We start from the raw sequence: 25,870 nt of genomic DNA, 5'->3' as shown, positions 1-25,870 counted from the left end.
CGCAGTTTAAAATGGGCTGATGGCCGCAAGTAAAGGTGGACAGTATTCCGCAGGTTAAGGTGAGTAGATTTTTCAGGTTTAATATGGGCAGATTGCCGCAACTTAAAGTGGGCAGATTGCCGCATGTTAAGGTTAGCAGATGGCTCTAGATTCAGGTGGGCAGATTGACCCAGGTTACGTGGGTAAAAATTGGCCCTAGTTTAACATGGCAGATTGCCTTTAAATATTGTTTGTTAAAGCTGTAAATCATTTTTGTAAGAGACATTGTTACAGTCAATTATGTAAGAGTTATAAACCATAGTTATTCTCTTTTTGTTTTGTTTTTTTGGAAACACGAGGTCGTGTTTCGGTGCAGGACGGCCGAACTGTAAGACAATTGTCAGTGTGAGGGTATTTTACAGAAAATAAAATAATAATACCCACATAATAATTTATAAAAGAGGAAGGGAACGGCTATAAAAAGTGACGTTTTTGAAGGATTGAGTCAGTACGTCGTTATTCTGCCTGTCATAAGGTGTAAAATCGTGACAGTGTTCAAGTATTTAAAATCAGTGTCATTGTTGGAACTATGCGTTTTAAAACGTGTATAAGTGTAAAATGTTAAATAGAAACAGTGTTAGAAGTGTGTATATGTAAAAGAAGAACAATAAATTGTGGTTATTAAGTATTTTATTATACTTAGCACCTGACATTTTTACAATAGTAGTTTTTGCATTTTATTGTGGACAGTGGTTAACAAAAATATTTGCATATTGTAGGTGGCGCAGAACACTAATTGAAAAACAGTTAAATTTTGGAATGAAACAGAAAACAGATAACAAGAGGCTTTTTTGTGTAAATATCAAATCTACTGTTCAAATCAAACAGTAGGGTCGGCAACACTGAGCTTATGTCACCAACAGTGCTGCCAACCCTACTGTTTTAACAGTAGATTGACTATTTTTTGGAACGTTTGTTTTGGTTTACACACGTGTCAGTGGGGATTGTATTTAATTTAGTGTTGTTTATTGTTTTAAGTGGAAAAATTTAAGTTTTTAGAGTTTCCATATTATCAAGGTGTTTGGTGTTAGTGTTTGTGTTGTTATTAGTAAGATTGGTGTTATTATATATATTTAAGTTTGTAGGTTAGGATTTAAAATGGATCCAGACCCCCCGCCTGATCCCCCTGATCCGGGTGGTATAGAAGCACAGGTAAACCGAAAAAGGCAAAGCGTAGATTCGCATCCTGATGTGGATATGGTTAAAAAAACCATAATCGATCCTTCCACTGCAACTCCTTCAATTCAAAATATTTATACTCACCCCTCCCTTTCCGAAAATGCTAAGTCATACCTTGAATCCGATAAAGGCCCTTTCATTGTGTATGTGTCGAGGGAAATTCCTGACCCGGCAGCTCTATTAGAGCTTCCTCTATTAGAGCTATCAGGTTTGGCCAGTTTCTGCACAAGAATAAAATTAACGACATCATTGATGGTGGTATTAAAAACATTGGTCGCAATAAGATTAGCGTTGAGTTCTCAAATGCTACTGCAGCGAATTTATTTTTGACTAACCCATTATTGAGTCTATTTAAATATGTTGCTGTTATACCAACCTTTAACATCACTAGAATGGGTATAGTAAGAGATGTTCCCGTCAACTTCTCATTAGATGAACTTGTCGAGTCCTTGGTATTTCCCTCTGGGTGTGGTCTAGTACTGAAAGCCAGGAGATTAAATAGGAAGAATGTAAGTGAGGGGGTAACTACATGGATTCCGACACAGTCGGTTGTAGTTACGTCCGTGGACAGATGTTGCCTGATAGGGTCTTTTCCTATCACTCTTCCCTTCCTGTAGAGCCCTACAAGTTTCCTACCATTCAATGTTTAAATTGTTGTCGGTTTGGCCATGTTAAAGCACAGTGTAGGTCAAAGCCTAGATGTTACAGGTGTTCCCAGTTGCATACTGGTGATGCATGTGACATAGCCAAGGAGGATTCCAAATGTATGTATTGTGGTAGTAAACATTTTGCCACTGACAAAGACTGCCCCGAGTTTTTAAGACAACAATCAATCAAACTTTTAATGTCACAAGAGTGCATATCCTACATGGAGGCGTCAACACGTTTCCCTTCTTCCCAACGCTCTTATGCTGATATGGCAAAAGAAGTGTTCTCCCATCCTATCCCCTCATACCAACCAATTTCCAATAATAAATCCCAGTTACCTCATTCCAGTGTCCCAGTTGGTCCTAACAAATCTTACCGTAAGACTGTGTTCCAATCTCCCCGTCCCCGCGCTCCTCTAGCAAAGGGATATGATAGGCCAGCTCACCAGGCAATAACTGGTAATTGTTCCACTTCCCTTCCTAATGGTTGTGCTCTTAATCAGGGTGTTGACAATTCAGCAATGACAAGAAAGGATCTGTTAGTTGTTCTAACAGAGACCCTTGTGAGCATAATCTCTTCCTCTGATGAATTTCCTTTACCGTCCCACGTTGCCCAGAACCTTACTAAAATCTATAATAAAATCCTTAATAATGGATCCATTGAAATTCCTCCAGTGGAATAGTAACAGTATTCGGCCCAAAAGGCATGAATTACTGAATATTATTTCACTTTATCAGCCTGTCATTATTGCCCTCTCGGAGACATGGTTGTTGCCTGATTCCCATTTTAGGGTGTCAGGTTTCTCCTGTTTACGGGAGGACAGAAGTGACGGGTATGGAGGTAGTGCTTTTCTTATCCGGCACTCCTCTTCCTATTCCCGTATTCCTCTTCCTCCTCACAGTCAATAGATTAATGCTGTTGCTGTGAGGGCTTTTAATATCTCCTTTCTTTCCGCTTATGTACCTCATCCTTCCTCTTCCCTCTTCCTTGAGCTGAAGTCTATTATCTCTGCGCTTCCTAGCCCTGTGCTGGTCCTGGGTGATTTTAACACTCACCACACTTTGTGGGGGTGTTATGTGATAGATTTTCTCCTTCGTTGGTAGACATAATTGACGATGTGGATCTCTGCATTCTCAATGATGGCTCACCGACTCGCAGGGTTAATCCTAATCAGAATCCTAGGACTGCTATTGACCTTTCCTTATGTTCTCCTTCCCTAGCTTCCCAACTATCATGGGCTGTTCTTCCTTCCACCCATGGTAGTGATCACTTCCCAATTCTGTTATCCTTCAATAATACACACACTCCTACTTTTAATCCCTATTCTACCCGTAAATATAATTTAAAAAAAGCGAACTGGTCTGAGTATGCTGACTCTGTGGATTGTATGTTGGACAATCTTCCTGAGTCTGATAATTATGAGAATGTCGTTCTTTGCTATGATAGGTTTATTTCTGTCATTTTATCTGCAGCTGACTCACATATTCCTAAAAAGCGCTCCATTCAGAATTGGATGCAGTTCAATCCCTGGTGGGATCAGGAATGCTCTGATTCTGTCGATCGGCGAAAGTCTGCCGAGGTGGCATACGCGGCCTGTATGTCAATGGAGAATTTTATTGAGTACCTACGCAGTGATGCGAAGTTTAGAAAATGCATTTGTAAAAAGAAAAAACTTGGTTGGGTCAATTTCTGTGAATCCCTAAGTCCCCGCTCCTCTTCCTCTCTTGTGTGGACAAACGTTAAGAGGTTTCGCAGATCACTTAACAATGTCAACTCTTCAAACTCCAATAATCCTTCCATTTGGCTTAATGATTTTGCTGACAAATTGGCCCCTCCTTCTGTACCATCCTATGACCTTTTTGTATCCTTGCCGGTTGAATCTTCAGAGGAAATCGATTGTCCTTTTTCCTTTGAAGAGCTCAATAACGTCTTAACGGATCTAAGGGACACTAGTCCAGGAGAGGATAGTGTCTCTTATTCTTTTATTACTAGATTAAGTGAACAAGCAAAGCGCCATTTTTTAAATCTGGTAAATATTATATTTCAATCAGGTAATATTCCCATCTCATGGAAATCCCAAATTATTATTCCTTTACTTAAACCAGGAAAGTGTTCTTCCGATCCTAATTCCTATAGACCCATTGCTCTATCAACTACTTTATCAAAAATTGTTGAACGGCTTTTGAAAAACCGTTTGGAATGGTTAGTGGAACGCAGGAATATACTAGCGCCCTCTCAATTTGGTTTTAGAAAGGGGTTAGGTACCATAGATAGTCTCAGTGTTTTAACTACAGACATTCGACGAGCTTATGCCAAAGGAGAGTATCTAGTTGGTGTTTTTCTGGATGTTGCATCTGCATATGATGGTGTTCTTCTCCCGGTGCTCAGGCAGAAACTTCGACAGCTGAGTATTCCGCCGAGGATATCTCATTACAAATGCAATTTGCTGACCGGTAGAACGGTATCTGTTAAGCACCCGCTTCTTACTGTACCTCCCAGACTCGTCTGGAAGGGTCTTCCTCAAGGTTCGGCTCTGAGTCCTCTGTTGTATAATTTATACACACATGACCTCGAATTGTCTGTCAATAGTTTTTGCAACATACTTCAATACGCTGATGATATCGTTCTCTACTACAGCTCAAAATCTGTGGAGGAAATAACTTTTCGTTTGAATACTGCTTTGCACTATCTTAACCAATGGCTTTCTGATCATGGCCTGGCATTATCAGTGGCTAAATGTCAAGCGGTGGTATTTACAAGAAAGAGACTAATTCCAAATTTTAACATTTTATATGATAATATTCCCATAAATTTTTCGGAAAGTGTAAAGTTCTTAGGTTTAATACTCGACAAACGACTGAACGGAATTGCACATGCTGAGTATCTCAGCAAAAAATGTCAAAAAGGCATAAATGCTTTAAGAGCTGTGTCTGGTGTGTGGTGGGGTGCACACCCTTATACTCTTAAATTATTATACCATGCAATAATTCGTAGTCATATTGACTATGGTTTATTTGTTTTAGACCCCTTTAACAAAGTAGCGTCAGAAAAACTCAATCGAATTCAATACAAATGTCTCCGAATCATTCAATCATTCACTTCACGCACTCCAGGTAGAGTGTGTTGATCCCCCTCTTCCTATCCGCCGTCAATATCTCTCCGATCGATTTGTGGGCAAAATGTTACAGCTTTCTTCCCATCCTTTAAGGTCTAAGCTATCCGAGTTAGCCGACCTTATTCCTCGTGACAAACCATTACCATATGTACTTAATAGTTTCCTTAAATTTACCAATCTTCCTCATCCTTTGTCCTGCTCTCCTTCTAACCCATTGTTTTGTACGTCATACAAGGCTTTGGTTTATGCTCCTCGTATCATAACAGATCTTGACTTGATCAAGGAAGATCCTGGCACCAACACAAAGTTTCAAGATATAATTCAACTCAATTGGTGTAATCATCTTCTCATCTTCACTGATGCATCAAAGCTCTCTAAAGAGGGCTGTGTTGGTGCAGCATGCTGGATTCCAAAATTCAAAATTATTTTACAATTTAAATGTCCTCCCGAATCTTCTGTGTTTACAGGTGAGGTTGTTGGCTGTTGCTTTATTAGAAGCAATCCTGTTTGCACATTCCCATGACTTTAGACAGACGGTTATTTTTACTGACTCGCTAAGCTGCTTAATGGCGTTAAAAGGTAACCCATTTCATAGTGAATTAAGATCTTCAATTGTTTTAAGGATTCGTGAAGAGTTGTACTCATGTTATCTAAAGGGTTTGGATATTACTTTAGTCTGGATTCCAGGACATTCTGGAATTAGTGGGAATGAATCGGCAGACTCCTGCGCTAAGTTAGCTACTCGGTGTGGCACTTTAGTTCACTTTTCTAATTCGGCTCAAGATTTGTTGTCCCTTGCATCTGCCCATCTGGATGAGTCCTGGAGGAAACTCTGGGAAAGATCAAAGTCTCTGAAAGGTAAGTACTATGCTTCTATCCAACCTTCTATCCCAAAGCGACCTTGGTTCTTTACTCAAAAATTTACTGAACGGAGAACTATATCAACAATTTGTCGTTTGCGTTTTGGACATGCATGTACGCCTGTTCATCTGGCTAAGATCAGGGTCAGGGATCACTCTCTGTATGAATGTGGCCTCGACGACGGTTCTCCTTCTCACATCCTTTTCTCTTGTCCTAAATTGACCCGTCCCTTATATGACATCCTTCCTTATAAAGTTCCCCGCCCCCTTAATGTTCAGTGTTTGTTAATGTTTGTGTTTAGTCCGTTATGTAAATTTTTATGTAAATATATTAAGAATAACAAAATTAAACTATAAACTAACATCTGTGTAAAATAATAGATATTACTAACCCTCTTTATTTATATATTGTATTTATATTTTTTGTATTGTTATAGGTGAAGGCAGTAGTTTAACTGGATCTCTCTTAAACATGCATTTTTCTGTTGAATAATATTATTCCTTTTTTTTTACCGTACAACCTCTTTCGTAAGTTCTCCATTCAACGTGACACTGGCGAAGTGATTTTGTGCTCAACTGGCACGCTCGGAACGCCATAATAAAAAGAACAGAACAGAACAGACTATTTTTTGCCTTGTATCCCTGTTTTCTGTTTAAGTCCTCATATCTACTGTTTTTTGAAAGGCGTAAAAATAATTATGATTGTAGTTCAACAGGAACTTTGCTTATTAAAGTTGACAAATGTGTATAAGTTCGCACTCATTTCATAACTTCGATGTATTGTAAGTTTTCACTTTTAGTCAAATTTCAGAATTGTAGGTCCACAGGAAGTACCATAAAGAGTTTGCACGAGTTGAATTTTATACAAAATGCAGCAAAAACTATAATCGCTCGTATTTTTAGATTACATGACTTTTCATTTTCTGAGCTCCAAGGGATTCGATAAGATTCGTAATTCTGGTTATTTGATATTCATTTCAGCTTAACATATCCGATACTCGATCTTGTGGTAACCAGCTTAGAGAGACATTTTATTTTACTGTTTTCTACTGTTTTTTTAGTTCCATAATATGCTATAATTAGGTTTCAGAAGTGAAATATCAAAAGAAAACTATACAACACTATTGTTACAAATACAATCTTATTTATTAAAAATCAAAATAACTATAAACTGAAGTTTAAATAACTAGAAACCTATATAAAACACCAACAACATTCGAAAACACATATAGGTATTTACTCAGTGTTAATTATAGCAGCTCTTTTAACCAATTCACAATATTTATTAATTAAAACATTTAAATTACTTTATAACTTGCTAATAATTATCTATTAACAACCTAGTAACAAATCACATCGACTACAACACGTGTAACCTCAAGTATATGAGGGCCAAATATGTCTTCCCGCTTAAATTAGTACGGTTCGGTTCGGTTCTTTATTTATGGCGCTTCGAGCGTGCCAGTTGAGCACTATTCACTTCGCCAATGTCACGTTGTATGGAAAACACACAAAGGAGATTGTACGGTAAAAAAGAGATTATATTCCACAATAGGAGAATGCATGTCAAAAAGAGTCCAGTTAAAGTGTTGCCTTCACCTATAAAATAAAAAATCATAAAATAAATATATACATGAACATGAGTTAGTAGTAAATAATATTTTACAAATATATTAACTTATAGTTTAATATTATTATATCTAATATATTTACATAAAAATTTACATAGAGGACTAAACACAAACATTAACAAACATTGAACACTAAGAGGACGGGGAACTTTATAAGGAAGAACATCATATAAGGGATGAATTAATTTAGGACAGGAAAAAAGTATGTGGGAAGGTGAACCGTCGTCCAGGCCACATTCACACAGTGAGTGGTCCCTGACCCTGATCTTGGCTAGGTGCACAGGCGTACACGCATGCCCAAGGCGCAAACGACAAACAGTTGATAAAACCCTCCGTTCAGTAGTTTTTTGAGAAAAAAACCAAGGTCGCCTTGGGATATTGGGTTGAATAGTGGCATAATACTTACCTTTCTGAGATTTTGACAATTCCCAGAATTTAGTCCATGACAAATCCAAATGAGTTTGTGCAAGAGACAGCAGATCCTGAGCCGAAATAGAGAAGTGATCTAAAGTACCACACTGGATGGCTAATTTAGCACAAGAGTCTGCAGATTCATTCCCACTGATTCCAGAATGCCCTGGAATCCATGCCAAAGTAACATCTAAACCCTTTAGATAACATGTATATATATATATAGTACAGTTCTTCACGAATCCTTAAAATTATGGAAGATCTCAATCTACTATGAAACGGATTTCCCTTTATAGCCAATATGCAGCTTAATGAGTCAGTAAAGATAACAGTCTGTTTAAAATCGTGGGAGAGTGTGAACAGGATTGCTTCCAACAAAGCAACAGCCTCTCCTGTAAACACAGATGATTCGGGAGGACATTTAAATTGTAATATAATTTTGAATTTTGGTATCCAGCAAGCTGCACCAACACAGCTTTCCTTTGAAAGCTTCGATGCATCTGTAAAGATGAGGACATGGTTTGGCCAATTTTCATTTACCTTGGATTGAAACATTGCGTTGGTGTCAACAGCTCCCTTGGATAGGCCAAGATTAGTGATAACAGAAGGATGGTGTACTAAAGCCCGATAAGGCGTACAAAATAAAGGATTAGATGGACTACTGGACAAGGGATGAGGAAGGGAAGTAAATTTAAGGAAGCTATTGAGCAAGTATGGGAGCGGTTTGCCGCGGGGGATGAGGTCCGCTAGCTCAGATAGCTTAGGCAATAAGGGATGGGAAGACAGCTGTAACATTTTGCCTACAAATCGGTCAGACAGGAATTGCCGGCGGATAGGAAGGGGAGGATCCACACACTCCACCTGCAGAGCATTGGTGGGGGAAGACTTCATTGCACCTAAAATAATCCGTAGACACTTGTATTGTATACGATTAAGTTTTTCAGTAGCAACTTTGTTAAAGGGGTCTAGAACAAACAATCCGTAATCAATATGACTACGGATTATGGCATTGTACAGTAGTTTTTGAGTATAAGGGTGTGCACCCCACCACACACCAGATACAGCTCTTAAAGCATTCATGCCTTTTTCACACTTTCTAGTGAGATATTCAGCATGGGCAATTCCATTCAGTCTTTTATCAAAAACCATGCCTAAAAATTTTACATTTTCTGCAAAATTTATGTGTTGATTATCATAAAAAAATCAAAGTTTGGTATAACTCTCCTTTTGGTAAAAACCACCGCTTGGCACTTTGCTACAGATAATGCCAGACCATGTAAAGAGAGCCACTGGTTAAGGTAGTGCAAAGCAGTATTTAATCGATAAGTTATGTCCTCCACAGAATTTGAGCTGTGATAAAGGACGATGTCATCAGCATACTGAAGGATATTACAAAAATTATTAACAGACAATTCGATGTCATGTGTGTAAATATTATACAACAGAGGACTGAGAGCTGAGCCCTGAGGAAGTCCTTTCCAGACATGTCTGGGAGGGACAGTAAGAAGGGGATGTTTAACAGACACCGTCCTACCATTTAGCAAATTACATATGAAATGATTCAACCTCGGCGGGATGCTCAGCTGTTGCATTTTCTGCCTGAGCACCGGAGGAAGGACATTGTCATACGCAGAGGCAACATCTAGGAAAACACCCACCAAATACTCTCCTTTGGCAAAAGCTTTTCGAATGTCTGTAGTAAAAATGCTGAGACTATCTGTAGTACTTAACCCCTTTCTAAAGCCAAACTGAGAGGGAGCTAAGATATTTCTACTTTCCACTATCCATTCCAGTCGATTTTTTAAAAGCCGCTCAGTAATTTTTGATAATGTTGATGATAGGGCAATGGGTCTGTAAGAGTTAGGATCAGATGAACATTTTCCAGGTTTAAGGATAGGGACAATAATTTGGGATTTCCACGAGTTGGGGATATTGCCTGATTGAAATATATTATTAATTAAACTTAAAAAGACGAGTTTAGCTTTCTCACTAAGTCTAGTGATGAAAGAATAATAGACACCATCTTCTCCTGGACTAGTGTCTTTTAAATCCGCTAAGATGTTTTTGAGTTCTTCAAAGGAAAAGGAGGCATCCATTTCCTCTGAAGATTCAACCAGCGTGGATGTAAAGAGGTCTTGTGATGGAACAAAAGGAGGAGCTAATTTGTCTGCAAAATCATTAAGCCAAATAGAAGGATTATTGGAATTAGGACTGTCGACATTGTTAAGTGACCGGCGAAATCTCTTAACATTTGTCCAGACAAGGGAAGAAGAGGAGCGGGGACTAAGGGATTCACAAAAATTAACCCAACCAAGTTTTTTCTTCTTCCAAATCAAATTCCTAAATTGCGTATCGGTACGTAGATACTCATCGTAATTCTCCATTGTCATAGAGACTGCGTATGACACCTCGGCAGATATTCGCCGATCGACAGAGTCAGAGCATTCCTGATCCCACCAGGGATTGGAAAGCATCTGATTCTGAATGGAGAGCTTTTTGGGAATATGAGAGTCTGCCGCAGCTAAAATGGCTGAGACAAACCGATCATAATAAATAATGACATTCTCATAATCAATAGATTCAGGAAAGTTGGACAACATACAATCCACCGAGTCAGCATACTCAATCCAGTTAGCTTTTTTTAAATTAAATTTGAGAAGCGGATAAGGATTTGGTGTAGGTAGTGGTCTATTACTAAGAGATAAAAGAATCGGGAAGTGATCACTACCAAAGGTGGTAGGAAGAATGGACCAAGATAATTTGGGAGCAAGGGAAGGAGAAGATAAGGAGAGGTCAACGGCAGTCCTAGGATTCTGATTGGGATTAACCCTACGAGTCGGCGATCCATCATTGAGAATGCAAAGATCTACATCATCAATCATATCCACCAACGAAGGTGAAAATCCATCACAGTAATAACACCCCCACAAAGTGTGATGAGTGTTAAAATCACCCAGGACCAACACAGGGCTAGGAAGCGAAGAGATGATAGATTTAAGCTCTAGGAAGATAGAAGAGGAAGGACGGGGGATATAGACAGATAGAAAGGAAATATCAAAGGCCCTCACAGCAACAGCATTAATCTGTTGACTGTGAGTTGGAAGAGGAATACGGGAATAAGGAGAGGAGTGCCGGATAAGGATAGCACTACCTCCATATCCATCATTCCTGTCCTCCCTTAAACAGGAGAAGCCTGGCACCCTAAAAGGAGAGCCAGGCAACAGCCATGTCTCCGAGAGGGCAACAATGATAGGCTCATGCAGTGAAACAATATAAAGTAGTTCGTGCCTTTTAGGCCGAATACTTTTACTGTTCCATTGCAGGAATTTCAGTGGCGCCATTATTAAGGAACTTATTGCAAATTTTGGAAAGATTTAAGGCAACGTGGGACGGTAAAGAAAGTTCATCAAGGGTGGAAATTATGCTCACAAGAATATCTGTTAGGGCACCTAACAGATTATTTTTAGATGCTGTTGAGTTGTCAAGACTTTGATTCAGAGCACAACCATTAGGAAGGGAGGAGGAATTATTACCAATTATGGACTGGTGAGCTTGTCTATCAAATCCCTTTGCAAGAGGAGCGCGGGGACGTGGGGTTTGGAAAACGGTCTTACGATAGGACTTACTAAGTGGTACAGGAGCAAGCTGGTGAGGGATAGGCGTTGAGGAAACATGAGGGGAAAACATAACCTTAGCAATATCTGCATAGGATTGTTTAACAGGAGGGAAACGGGAGGATGCTTCTATGTAAGAAATGGGACTCTTGGGACATTGCAATTTTGATGGACTGCTGCCTTGCAAACTCAGGACAGTCCTTGTCTGTTGAATAATGCTTGCTAGCACAATAAAAGCAGTTTGAATTTTCCTTGGTTGTGTCACATGTATCTCCAGTATGATCCTGGGAACACCTGTAACACCTGGGCTTTGATCGACACTGTGATTTAATGTGGCCAAAACGACAGCAATTCAGACATTGTATTGTTGGGAATTTGTATGGTTCTACAGGAAGCGAGGAATGATAGGAAAAGACCCTATCAGGCAACTCTTGTCCACGGAAAGTGACCACAACCGACTGAGTCGGAATCCATGTAGTCACCCCCTCACTAACATTCTTCCTGTTCAGCCTCCTTGCTTTCATCACTAGTCCACTTCCAGAGGGAAACACCAATGACTCGACAAGCTCGTCTAACGAAAAGTCTACGGGAACATCTCTTATTATGCCCATTCGAGTTATATTGAATGTTGGAATAATGGCGACATATTTACACAAACTCAATACTGGGTTAGTTAAAAATAAATTCGCTGCAGTAGCCGTTGAGAATTGAACACTAATTTTATTGCGTCCAATGTTCTTAACACCATCCTTAGTAATATCAGAAACTTTATTCCTATGTAGGAACTGGCCAAATTTTATTGCTTTAATAGCGGTACCCGCAGCGGGGTCTGGAGTTTCCCTCGACACATAAACAATGAAAGGGCCTTTATCGGATTCTAGATAGGATTTTGGGCTCTCGGATAGGGAAGGATGTACATACAAATTCTGGATTGAGGGTGTAGCTGTATCGGGATTAATTATTGTTTTTTTAATGAGACCATCACTATCAGATGGTGAGTCTCCTTTGTCTCTTTCTCGAAGAGAAGTGTGAGTCCATACTACCTCCAGGATCAGGGGGATCGGGAGGTCGGACCGGCTCCATTGCAAATAAAAATAACCTAACCTACTTTATAATACAATTAAACTACATACACAACAACACAAACACTTACTACAACCAACCACCTTGCTAAAATAAATTCTTTTATAACTTTCAGCTTCTTGAACGACAAAAAAGAGGGATATCAGCACTAAAATAACAAAACTCTCACTAACACGTGTGTCAACCAAAACAAACGTCAGCGAAGTCCGCTTAATGATTGATTGATTTCTCGAAATATGGCGTTTCGAGCGTGCCAGTTGAGCACAATTCATTTCGCCAATGTCACGTTGTATGGAAAACACACGAAGGAAATTGACCGGTAATAAAAAAGATAAATATACACAATTATAGAATACATGTAAAAAAAAGAGATCCTGTGTTAGTACAGCCTTCACCTAAAACAAAACAAACACAAATTTACAATATATACACAACACATTAGATTAGTAATAAATATTATTTTACATGGATGTTAATTTAAAGTTTTATTTTGTTAAGTTTAATATATTTACATAAAAATTTACATAAAGGACTAAACACAAACATTAACAAACACTGAACATTTAAAGGGCGAGGGACTTTGTGAGGGAGGACATCATATAAGGGACGAGTTAACTTAGGACAAGAGAAAAGGATGTGGGAAGGGGAGCCGTCGTCCAGGCCACATTCACACAGAGAGTGGTCCCTGACCCTGATCTTAGCTAGATGTACAGGAGTAGAAGCATGCCCAAGACGTAAGCGACAGATTGTTGTAATAATCCTCCGTTCAATAAACCTTTGAGAATAAAACCAAGGTCGCCTAGGAATATCAGGTTGAATAAAGGCGTAATACTTACCTTTATGGGATTTTGACTCACTCCAGAAATTATTCCAGGACTTATGCAGATGAGTATCCGCAAGGGACATCAGATCTTGGGCGGAATTGGAGAAATGGTCTAATGTGCCACACTGTATAGCTGATTTAGCGCAGGAGTCTGCAGATTCATTCCCACTGATTCCAGAATGTCCTGGAATCCACACCAAAGTAACATCCAAACCCTTTAGATGACAAGAGTACAATTCTTTACGAATCCTTAAAACAATTGAAGATCTCAATTTACTATAAAATGGGCTTCCCTTTAAGGCCATTAAGCAGCTTAGTGAGTCAGTGAAAATAACCGTCTGTTTAAAATTGTGGGAATGTGTAAACAGGACTGCTTCTAACAAAGCAACAGCCTCGCCTGTGAACACAGATGATTCGGGAGGGCATTTAAATTGTAGAAGAATTTTGAATTTTGGTATCCAACAGGCTGCACCAACACAGCTCTCCTTTGAGAGCTTCGATGCATCCGTGAAGATGAGGAGGTGATTCGACCAATTGAATTGAACTATTTCTTTAAATTTTGTGATGGTGCCAGGATCTCCCTTGGTTAGGCCAAGATTTGTGACGATACAAGGAGAATGAACTAGGGCATTATACGGTGTAAGGAATAGTGGATTAGAAGGAAAACATGTCATAGGATTAGGGAGAGAGGTAAGTCTAAGGAAGCTATCAAGCAGGTATGGTAAAGGTTTGCCTTGAGGGATGAGATCAGCTAGCTTAGATAGCTTAGACCGTAAAGGATGGGAAGACAGCTGCAACATTTTACTCACAAATCGGTCAGAAAGGAATTGTCGGCGGATAGGAAGTGGAGGATCTACACACTCCACCTGCAATGCATTGGTAGGAGTAGACTTCATCGCACCTAGGATAATCCGAAGACATTTATATTGTATTCGGTTTAATTTTTCAGTAGGTAATTTATTAAAGGGGTCTAACACAAATAATCCATAGTCAATATGACTGCGAATTATAGCATTGTACAGCAGTTTTTGAGTATAAGGGTGTGCGCCCCACCACACACCAGACACAGCTCTCAAAGCATTAATGCCTTTTTCACATTTCCTGCTGAGATATTCAGCATGAGCAACTCCGTTCAATCGTTTATCAAGTATTATGCCTAAAAATTTGACGTTTTCTGTTAGATGAATGGGAATATTATCACACTCAATTTTAAAATTTGGAATTACTCTCTTTTTTGTAAACACGACCGCTTGACATTTAGCTACCGACAATGCCAGGCCATGCTCAGAGAGCCACTGGTTAAGATAGTGCAAGGCAGTATTTAAACGAAAAGTTATGTCCTCTACAGAATTTGAGCTGTAATAGAGGACGATGTCATCAGCATACTGAAGGATGTTACAGAAATTATTAACAGATAATTCAAGGTCATGTGTGTATATGTTATACAACAGCGGACTAAGAGCTGAACCTTGAGGAAGACCTTTCCAGACAAGTCTGGAAGGTATAGTAAGAAGCGGATGTCTTACAGATACCGATCTCCCGGTCAGCAGATTACATATGTAATGGGACATCCTCGGCGGGATACTCAGCTGACGCAATTTCTGCCTGAGCACCGGAAGAAGAACATTATCATATGCAGATGCGACATCTAAAAAGACACCAACCAAATACTCTCCTTTGGCAAAGGCTCGTCGAATATCTGTAGTAAGAATACTGAGACTATCAATAGTACTTAGCCCCTATCTAAAGCCAAACTGAGAGGGCGCTAAGATATTCCTACTTTCCACTATCCATTCCAGTCGATTTTTCAAAAGCCGTTCAACAATCTTAGATATAGTAGATGCCAGGGCAATGGGTCTATAGGAATTAAAATCTGAAGGACATTTTCCAGGTTTGAGGATAGGGATAACAATTTGGGACTTCCATGAGTTGGGTATATTGCCTGATCGAAATATTTTATTTATCATGTTTAGAAAATGGTGTTTAGATTTATCATTTAATTTTGTAATAAAAGAGTAAGAAATACCATCCTCACCTGGACTGGTATCCTTTAAATCCGTTAAGACGTTTTTAAGTTCTTCAAAGGAAAAAGGAAGATCCATTTCCTCCGAAGATTCAACCGGCGTGGATATAAATAAATCTTGGGATGGGACAAAAGGAGGAGCCAATTTGTTTGCAAAATCGTTGAGCCAAACAGAAGGATTATTGGAATTGGGACTGCTGACATTGTTAAGAGATCGGCGAAATCTCTTAACATTTGTCCAAACAAGGGAAGAAGAGGAACGAGGACTAAGGGATTCACAAAAACTTATCCAACCATGTTTTTTCTTTTTCCAAATGCAATTTCTAAACTTCGCATCCTTGCGTCTGTAGCCGATAAAATTTTCCATAGTCATACAGGCTGCGTATGACTCCTCGGCAGATGTTCGCCGAAGGACAGAATCAGAGCATTCCTGATCCCACCAGGGATTGAAATGCATCCAATTCTGAATGGAGCGGTATTTGGGGATATGTAGGTCAGCAGCAGACATAATAGCAGAGACAAACCGTTCATAGTAAACAAAGATACTCTCATAATTACCAGACTCAGAAAGATTGCATAACATGCAATCCACAGAGTTGGCGTACTCGTTCCAGTTGGCCTTTTTTAAATTAAATCTATGGGGAAGGGAAGGACTAGGAGTGGAAGGAAGTCTATTATTTAAGGACAGCAAAATCGGGAAATGATCACTACCATGGGTAGATGGAAGAACAGACCATGATAGTTGGGAAGCAAGAGAAGGAGAAGATAAGGAAAGATCAATAGCAGACCTAGGGTTCTGATTTGGATTAACCCTACGAGTCGGTGATCCATCATTGAGAATGCAGAGATCCACATCATCAATCATGTCCACCAACGAAGGCGAAAATCCATCACAGTAGTAACACCCCCACAAAGTGTGATGGGTGTTAAAATCACCCTTCCTAGCCCTGTGGTGGTCCACAGGGCTAGGAAGCGAAGAGATAATAGACTTAAGCTGTAAAAAGATGGAAGGGGAAGGATGGGGGATGTAAACAGAAAGAAAGGAAATACCAAGGACCCTCACAGCAACAGCATTCAACTGTTGACTGTGAGAAGGGAGAGGAATACGGGAATATGGAGAAGAGTGCTGGATGAGGATAGCACTACCTCCATACCCGTCATTTCTGTCCTCCCTTAAACAGGCGAAACCTGGCACCCTGAATCGGGAGTCAGGCACCAGCCACGTTTCTGAGAGGGCAATAATGACAGGATTATGCAGAGAAATAATATAAAGTAATTCATGCTTTTTAGCACGAATACTTTTACTATTCCACTGTAGGAAGGATAGTGGAGCCATTGTGAAGGATTTTAAAGATTTTGAGTAGGTTTTGGGCAACGTAGGACGGTAAAGGAAGTTCATCAACAGTTGAGATTATGCTCACAAGAGTGTCAGTCAAAGCAATTAACAGATCCTTTGTAGATTCTGCTGAACTGTCAGAACCTTGACTAAGTGCACAACCATTAGGAAGGGATGAGGAACAATTGCTAATAATGGACTGGTGAGCTTGTCTATTGTATCCCTTTGCCATAGGAGCGTGGGGACGGGGAGCTTGGAAAACTGTTTTAGAATAAGATTTAGAGGAAGAAGCAGCTGGTCTGCTTTGTTGGGATTGGGAGTTTGTGAAAACAGGAGGTGAAAACATTTCCTTAGCAACATCAGCATAGGAACGTTGGACAGATGGAAACCGAGAGGATGCTTCCATATAGGAAATACACTCTTGCGACATAACCGACTTAATGTTCTGTTGTCTTACATACTCAGGGCACCCTTTTTCAGTTGCAAAATGTTTCGCTGTGCAATGGATGCAGGTTGAATTTTCCTGCCGGATGTCACATGCGTCACCAGTATGAGACTGGGAACACCTATAGCACCTTGGCTTTGACCTACACTGTGACTTAACATGACCAAAACGACAGCAATTAAGGCACTGGATTGTAGGATATTTATACAGTTCAATATTAAGGACAGATTTATAGGAGAACACTCTTTCAGGCAATTGTTGACCACGTATAGTAATTACAACAGTTTGAGTTGGGACCCATGTAACTACACCCTCACTTACATTCTTCCGGTTCATTCGTCTTGCTTTTATAACTTCTCCGCATGCAGTAGGGAATATCAGTGAGCCAACAAACTCTTCCAAAGACCATTCAACGGGAATTCCTTTTACAATACCCATCCTTGTAATATTAAATGTCGGGATTACACAAACATATTTACATAGACTAAGAACAGGATTAGTCAAAAATCTATTTGCTGCATCAGCAGATGTAAATTGGACACTGATTTTATTGCGACCAACATTTTTAACTCCATCATTAACTATATCAGTAATTTTATTAGTATGGAGAAATTGACCAAATTTAATGGCTCTTATAGAGGTCCCTGCAGATGGGTCAGGAGATTCCCTTGACACATACACGATAAAGGGACCTTTATCCGTACTAATATAGGATTTTGGGGCTTCGGACATGGCAGGGTGGGTCCAAACATTTTGGATGGAAGGAGTAGCGGTGGATGGGTCTATAATAGTTTTTTTAACTATATCCTGGTTTGAGGATGTTTCCTCACCTTGTCTTTTTCTATTCACAACTTGAACTGTGGAATTTACATAACCCCCCCCAGGATCAGGGGGGTCAGGTGGAGGATCAGGATCCATCTTAAAATAAAATAACCTAACTATAAACTAAAACTAATCTAAACTATAAAACAGCACAACTACTTACTATTACCAATCACCTTATTAGTATGGATCTATTTACATTATTATATAATGTTTCCACTAAGTACATAAAGAGTTTCACCACTAAAAAGAGATATTTTCACTAACACGTGTGTCAACCAAAACAAACGTCAGCGAAAAAAAAGTCCGCTTAAATTAGTAACTTAATAACAAAATTAAAAGAGCGGGCTTTTTGATATTGACAGTGACATTGACACATTGCAGTACTATATTTGACAGTTGACATTTGTAGCACGGGAGTCTCCTTAGTCTATTTTTTTGGTTTCCTGAGGTTGGCAGCACTGGTCACCAACATAATATTGTTATATCGAGCAAGTACATAAAATTAAACACTACAAAAACTAAAATGTATGGAACACCTTTCCACAATTTTTGGTTAAAATATAAAGAAATAAGAAAGATACACAAATAAAGAATAGCATTTTGTAGATTTACTTTAACAAATGTATTATTTATTGTTCCATTACAGAATGATTGGGAGACAATACAAAATTCGCATTATATTTACGCGGTGTATAACTGATATTTGGCCTGTAGGATCTTTGATATTGTATGGGAGTATTAAAAATCATTTCTCGTCTAGGAGACTACTTCAATTTTGAAAATTTTAAAAAACACCTTCGGATTTGTTTGTGCTGATTTTGGAATCAGTTCTTTACTTTTAGCAAGTATGTTTTATCTGTACATTATGTATTACTTTACTCTTTGCCATAAATGAAGGCTAAACGTTTGTGAAGCCTAGGAGTTTGTAAGCGTTTGCCGAGCCATCACAAGCGTGTGAAGCACATATAATAATATTCAAAAAAGGTTTTAAGCGTATAAATTTATAAATATTACATACAAATTTTAACAAATTAATCTTTGAAATATTCACTATTTTAGGTAAAAAAAAAAAGAATGATACAATAATATTTTAGATAAATGGTTTATAACCTGTGATAATATGCAATATGCTTATATTGAAGCATTAATTATCTGTGCGGACAATCGACATCAGTAATCTTGAATATCATCCTTGTTTCCACTTTTTCCCTGTGTCCGCTGAACGACGCTAATGGGTAAATGTACTTTTATTTTTTTTATATTCATTTAAAACATAAATTTAACTTCATTTGTTTGTGTATCTACTTTATTTGGTAATTTCACGTTGCTTTGTGTTATTGTATAAGTTATGCATAATTATTTCGTAAATTTCAATTTAGAAAGATGGCGACGAAAATCGAAAAAAAAAAAACTAGTTTTTGTCGTGTTAGTTTTGAAATGTGATCTTTAATTACATTTATATAAATATTTAAAGTAATTATTACAAACGAAGCTAATAAAATTAGTTCAGCAATACAATATATTATATTTATTTTAATAGTACCTACCTACGGTAATGGCGGACTATTCTCATTGCAATTGTTAAGATTTCAAGTTATCATAACTTAGCTACAAATACTTAAATATTCTCTAGATTATTCCATGATATTAGTGTTTGACAATTACTTATTTCATTTCCAGTTGTTATTTCAAAATGTATCGCCGCCACGTGCTGTCATGTTGTGTCGTCAGTCTTCTAAAAGTAAGTGTAAGCACATTCGAGCAGTTTCTAAAGTGAGTATTTTATTATTTATGATATTTTAAGAAATAAGAAATTAATGATTGAGGCCAATCTGGCGCAGGGGCACAGTGTGACAGTTTTATTTGGGTATAAAGGGTAATTTTAAGCTGTTATAATAACATTAACTAGGGGGCGCGAATCGGACCTCAATGTTGACTCGCTGCGGTAGTGTTCACATGTTGAGCGAAGCGAGCATCAATTGTTTTCTAAACTCAATTATAGTTGCATTAATGACCTGACCGGTATCTATAGCAGGCGCTCAGCATTACCCCGTTAAAGGAGACATGTAACCCTATGGGGAAATTTGTCACTTGATTATTCCTCAAGTTCATTGAATTTTTAGAATAGTTTCTCAACTATTCTTATTTAATTTGCAATTCTATTTGGTTTATAATGGTGGTATAAATTCCATAGTTACTTTGGAAAATCTTTTGGCTTACTTTTAATAAAACAAGAAATAACATCAATCTACTAGCGGCCTGCCAATGGCTTAGCTAGCTTGAATTACATTGCAAGTTAAATAAAAGCTTTTAAAAACAGAATTGACTGACAGCCATATGTGTTGATGTCAATGACTCATTTAAGTAACTCGTTCAGAAACAGCCTTAAATGTAATGTTATTGATTGAATCGAATAATCCAATATCAAAATCAAATTCCAAATAATTAAATGAACCTAATTGAATTGAAAATATTTCCTCCTCCTCCTTGTTTTAAAAGATGGTTTAAAATACAGATTTATTATAAGTATAAGTATGGATATGGATTGCTATATATTTGCAGACAAACTCATGCCTTGGAGTTCATTCAAATGCCGATTACTTTTTTTTAATGAACAGATTTAGATGAAACAAACTTTAATGTTGAGTTAGTTATCGCATTAGCGTAATACATACAGACAGACAAGAAATAAAAAAAAATATTTTTGCTCTTTAAGTGTTCCTCTATCCATTTCAGTCAAAAATATTAAATGTACAGACAAAATATTTTCACTGTGTTATTATATATATAGTTTATAAAATTATATAAAGAATATTACATCCCATCTTTATATTGCTGACTTTAAAATGATTGTCATTCAGCTACATTAATGTCGAACTAGAAAATTGAAAACTAGTGAGAGTAAATAAATTTAATAGTAGTTTTTATTTTGTCCGCTTTGTCAATTGGAAACAATTACTGGTTTGTATATGAGCTTCTCACTTTTTGTGGGATGTTGTGGTCTTATAGCCCAACACTACATGTCTCAAGTGGACTCAAAGATAGAAATACATACATGAAGACCTCGTGTAGGTATGGAGAAAACCAAAACATAACTTTTAACTCATTGTTAAGTATAGTGACGTTTTTCCATTAAAAGATATTTGATATTGTTGTCTATCACTGCTGCTGCTGTGGAAACAGCTTGCCTTTCTTCTTTTGGCTACTTTGACCTATTTATGGTATTAATTATATATTATTACATCAATTGCATTTTGTCTTGCAAAAGCAAGGGATTCATGCTATCTCCATATAACTTAAGCCCTAAAATTTACCAATTTGAAAATGTTATGTATGTTAAGAAATATTAATAATTTTATCAAAATGGGTGGTGTACATAATATTAATCGGTACTAGAAATAGGCTTAAACTTATCACACTTGTAATTGGATTGCATAAAGTCCATAATTCTTGTATGGGACAATATGTATGCTTTTACCTGTTGTAACTGTTGAGTTTCTTGCCGGCTCTTCTCAGCAGAACTGCTTTCCGAACCGGTGGTAGCTTTTTGTTCATATGTTCATTCGACGATTCAAAAGTGCTTTTATAGTTTATTTGAATAAAGAATATTTTGAATTTGAAGTGAGTGATTTGAGTGAAGAGAATGTTCTATATCACAATTTAAAAGAGTTGGGAAAAGATGTATGTGTATTTACAAAGAATAGAATAAAAAAAAACTATTGCACACAAAAATACATATAACAGAAAAAGAAACAATATATTTTTATAAAATGTATGCAAAGGCGGCCTTATTGCTTCAAGCAATCTCTTCCAGGCAACCCTTGTAAAATAAGGGACTAAAAATAAAGAAATGTGAATAATGTTATAGTTAAATATATATATATGTATATACACATATCTACATATAATTCTTTAAATATAATACATAATTGTACATAATATATAATAATATATATATATTATATTATATATACTATATATATATATATATATATATATATATATATATATATATACTGTATATAATTACAGAGAGCGACGAGAACGGGAGCGGGCGAGGGGAGACGGGACCGCCGCGAACCAGATGTTCGCGTAAGCTTATTCAGAATTACTTTCTCTTATTATATTATATGGATGTTTCATTAAATACGGTATTATATTTATCGGTTTGATAGTTATGTATATATATATATATACAGGGTGGAAGAGGCAGCGCTTCTTTTATTGAAACTGCATATAAGGTAATATATTTCAAACCCACACCTAAGAAATTAATCAAGGTACCTCAACAGTGTGGACATAGGATTTTTTTTTCATTTCACGATTTTTATCCATACCTGTATTTCGTGTGACGCACACATGTACACACAGTGTACGACGTTTCCGATTTGACAGATAAGTGTGTGCGTGCCTATGTTATACTATACAAATGGTGTTTTATTTTGAAACGATAATTTTATTATTTATTTTGTTTGAAAAAATAACTTTTTAAATTATTTTTTTCCGAATTATATTATGCTTTTATAGAGTACTTAAAACTGTGGTTTCATTTAAAGTGGTGCTGACAATTCCATCCTGTATATAACGACTAAAGATAAACTACAGTTATATTTTGAAACTATACTCTTTTAACCGATTCTTAAAAATATTAAGCGATTTAGAATGACGTATTTCGGAAGGAAGTTCATTCCAGAGAATAGCAGATTTTACAGTGAAGGAATTGGAATAGAATTGGGTACGGCAAGTTGGAAATTTAAGAATATTATCGCTCCTGGACCTAAGTTCAAGGCGTAGGCTAGAATCGGAGCCGCGGAAGCAGAAACGATTTTTTAAATAAGCAGGATAGAGAGGATTATAAAGGATTGAATAGAGGAGAGTAAGCATCCGGAAGTTACGGCGATGTCTGATAGGAAGCCATCCAAGCTGACGACGTGTATTTAGTGTTATTTCTAAACAAATTATTTCATAAATGATAGAATTACTTGGAAATTAAATGCTCGCTCCATTATTATTTTTAACTTGACTTCCCTTTGAGTTTCCTGTGCTGTTTCTTCTCAGTTCTGAGACAGCAACTATTGAAACAGTGGTAAATTAATCAGCATCGGTAAATTTACCTTGTAAATAAAATTATTTGACTTAGAAGGAGTACAACGGGACCCTATTACCTTTATACCTCCTACTAATAATGTAAGCAAAGAATGCCTATAAAAACTAATGACTAATTTCTATATTATTAGGTGCATTCTAATCAAGTGGTGTAGTAATACAGTCTGATATGTGATGGTCATGGGTTCGATTCCTACTTCTGGTGATGGATTGTTTAAATTTTCTTGCTCGGCTAACCTGGAGGGAGCGGGGACAACATTTGCCACTTAATGTGAAATATCTTACATTGGAACAGAAAGTGGGGCTAGAACTGTGTAATCATGGTTATAAATTAAAAATTAAACACATACGTTTTGCAGATGGCGGTGACGGAGAGTGTATTGAAGCATACAAATGCTAGTGTCCGGCGCTGCTTGCGACTCATCGTACCGGCTGCTTCCTGCACCTAATACAGAAGAACTAAAAAATATGTCCAATGTCGAAACTATCAAAAATCTTCAAAAAAGTTGACAAAAGTAGTTCTTCAGAATGATTCTGATGTGCGAAGGAACAAAAGGAACTGTGAAAGGTATATAAAATGTCTTTTTACTTTCAGTGTTTGTTGAGTGTTCCAACACTCAACAGGGTGGCAAGAGAACCTGGGAACTCAGCTTAACAAAAAGTTGAGTTCCATTGTATGTATGTATTGTGCATATATATATATATATATATATATATATATATATATATATATATTTAATTACCTAAAATTTTTTGATAAAAACATTGGATTGAGGCTGTCCACCCCCCCAACCGAAAAGTAATAAATGCTTATTTAACGTTATTACAGGAAAAAATACAATTTGAGATTACAGATTGTATTTTTTCCTGGTTCCTAATTACAGAGAGCGACGAGGACGGGAGCGGGCGAGGGGAGACGGGACCGCCGCGACCATCTGGTAAGCTTATTCATAATTACTTTCTCTTATTATATTATGTGAATGTTTCATTAAATACGGTATTATATTTATCGGTTTGATAGTTATGTATTGAAAGTAAAATGGTGCATGATAAATGAAGTTGCCCTCCCTTAGCTACTGTGCTATTAGTAGAGTATCTGGAAATATTTTCTGGCCTGGACTTCAGCTTTGAACAGATATGTTCGTGTAAATGTTGTTTTTTAAGGTTTCGTATCTTTAAAGGAAAAAAGGAACCCTTATAAGATCACTTTGTTGTCTGTCTGATCTTTTTGTCAAGAGTCTATCTCAGAAATGCTTGGAAATATAGAGTTGACATTTAAATTTGATTTCCTGAAAAAAATCGTATTTTTTACATTAACTAAAAAAAACATATGGCCGCTTAGCAAAAAACGCGATCTGAAACAATAGATTTGTGGTTAAATCCTAAAATTAACAGCCTTAAAACGGAGGCAAAATTTGGTATAAAAGCCGCTAGTTCAAAGTGAGGTGTCAGATGAAAGGGCTCTCGCTAAGCTAAGCTTGAATTTCACAAAGGCTCGACACCTTCAATTTTTGATTGAAACCCTAGAATGGCGATCCCGACTCGCGCTTGTCCCGTTTTTTTAATTTTTTTGTGACAAATTTTGTTGTAAGTAAAATTTGATGTGTCCCGCTTCTACGCTCATCCCTGCTGTACGTGGAGCCAGTGGGTACAATGTTAAGATTAATTATTATTGACATTAATTAGTGTGACTGTACAACTGACTGGGTGTTGGTTCTATCCCCACTCGAGAAAAAGAAATATTTATTTAAATTTATATTTCCACTTCTTCGCCCTGGTATCGAGGCAAAGCACTAACTCACAATATCTGTACAATTTGGCAGAAAGTAGGGAAGGGAGTGTCTTAACACTAGGTTCCTTTTGCCTACCTGCTGTGTGCGGGATACAGCGTGATACTGATAATTAATCAGTTTTTCATAAATAATAATGTTTGTTTATTATTTATATTAAAGATATGCGGCGTTGTACGAGAGGCGCCTCTGAAGATATAACCAAGATAAGATGTAAAAAATGTATTAACAATTATTTATAGCACATGTAGTACAATCTCAGTAATCTCAGGAACTACTTTATGAATAGTCTGTTTATGGAAGTAGGCTGTTGGCTATAGGCTAATAACTTTCACCAGTGAACATTTCTTTATTGTTTTCTCTTATGTCATTAATTTAAGAAATATATTATTTTTAACTTAACCTTCGCTTGAGTTGGAATAACTTACATTTTTTATTTAGATTACTGAGATTGTTATTTGTGATTGATTATGATTAATTAATTAAACATACTAGTAATGGTATTTTAGTTATAATTATAAATAGTATTATTATCATTAATATATATTTGTAAGTTGGTCGTGGGTTGTGTTCCCATTTGCAATTTCTATAATCTTTAATTATTAGTAAATAATGAAATGCAACTTATATACCTAAGTATTATTATACTGTAATTTTTTTTATGAAGGAATTAAAGTATTAAAAAAACAGATTTTTTTTAAAGACATCTTTAGATATAATTTCCATATACGAGAAATAACTATTATTTAATTTTCCTGTTGTTGAGTCCCGCACCTCTTAGAACTATAGGAGTTTTTAACATTATTTTTTATTATTTATAGGTATGATGTATGTAGTAGTAGTAGTAGTAGTAGTAGTAGTAGTAGTAGTCGTCTAGAAGTCTAGTAGACATGTTTTACTTTTTAATGTGTTACAATATTTTTATGTTACAAATCTATTGAA

The 25,870-nt window shown here is 37.1% G+C and overlaps 2 protein-coding genes and 1 long non-coding RNA gene across 12 annotated transcripts; 2 read left to right on the top strand and 1 right to left on the bottom strand.

Annotated features, from left to right (window-relative positions):
• The first annotated feature begins 1,137 nt into the window (after window positions 1-1,137).
• LOC146526579 (uncharacterized) lies at window positions 1,138-6,334 on the top strand. Its single transcript, XM_085206972.1, has 7 exons — window positions 1,138-1,426; window positions 1,836-2,428; window positions 2,604-2,706; window positions 2,970-4,799; window positions 5,248-5,448; window positions 5,669-5,839; window positions 6,279-6,334. The coding sequence occupies exons 1-7, from the start codon at window positions 1,138-1,140 to the stop codon at window positions 6,332-6,334; spliced, it is 3,243 nt and encodes a 1,080-aa protein (XP_085063098.1).
• A 160-nt stretch (window positions 6,335-6,494) lies between these two features.
• On the bottom strand, window positions 6,495-9,032 carry LOC146526578 (uncharacterized). The gene is made up of 4 exons (XM_085206970.1): window positions 8,939-9,032; window positions 8,214-8,848; window positions 7,879-8,080; window positions 6,495-6,511 (listed from the first exon to the last, which is right to left on the bottom strand). Exons 1-4 carry the CDS (start codon window positions 9,030-9,032, stop codon window positions 6,495-6,497), a joined length of 948 nt encoding a protein of 315 aa, XP_085063096.1.
• Window positions 9,033-18,920: 9,888 nt separating this feature from the next.
• LOC146526577 (uncharacterized) lies at window positions 18,921-25,630 on the top strand. Of its 10 annotated transcripts, none has more exons than XR_014879378.1 (7): window positions 18,922-19,016; window positions 19,092-19,345; window positions 19,713-19,773; window positions 22,065-22,124; window positions 23,498-23,706; window positions 24,023-24,076; window positions 25,091-25,630. It is a non-coding gene; the product is annotated as an uncharacterized LOC146526577 (long non-coding RNA). The 10 variants fall into 10 exon arrangements; XR_014879377.1 differs by having other exon boundaries at window positions 18,926-19,016; window positions 23,968-24,076; XR_014879381.1 differs by having other exon boundaries at window positions 18,926-19,016; window positions 19,713-19,805; window positions 23,968-24,076.
• The last annotated feature ends 240 nt before the right edge of the window (window positions 25,631-25,870 follow it).

This window comes from Heliconius melpomene, unplaced genomic scaffold, assembly GCF_056956725.1.
Source record: "Heliconius melpomene rosina isolate 202511_hmr_F unplaced genomic scaffold, ASM5695672v1 ptg000023l, whole genome shotgun sequence".
Taxonomy (NCBI): domain Eukaryota; kingdom Metazoa; phylum Arthropoda; class Insecta; order Lepidoptera; family Nymphalidae; genus Heliconius; species Heliconius melpomene.
The sequence above is the reverse complement of the archived record's forward strand: the minus strand, read 5'-3'. Positions and strand labels throughout refer to the sequence as shown.

Excerpts from the sequence above, each read along its gene's own strand:
- LOC146526579 (XM_085206972.1), top strand. The coding sequence starts at position 1,138 with ATGGATCCAGACCCCCCGCCTGATCCCCCTGATCCGGGTGGTATAGAA. Across the intron at positions 1,427-1,835 it reads TCCTCTATTAGAGCTATCAG|AGCCCTACAAGTTTCCTACC; the intron begins GTTTGGCCAGTT and ends CCCTTCCTGTAG. Across the intron at positions 5,449-5,668 it reads CGAATCTTCTGTGTTTACAG|GACATTCTGGAATTAGTGGG; the intron begins GTGAGGTTGTTG and ends TCTGGATTCCAG.
- LOC146526578 (XM_085206970.1), bottom strand. The coding sequence starts at position 9,032 with ATGGTTTTTGATAAAAGACTGAATGGAATTGCCCATGCTGAATATCTC. Across the intron at positions 8,849-8,938 it reads TGCTTTAAGAGCTGTATCTG|ACCCCTTTAACAAAGTTGCT; the intron begins GTGTGTGGTGGG and ends TGTTTGTTCTAG. Across the intron at positions 8,081-8,213 it reads CCCACGATTTTAAACAGACT|GGTTTAGATGTTACTTTGGC; the intron begins GTTATCTTTACT and ends TGTTATCTAAAG.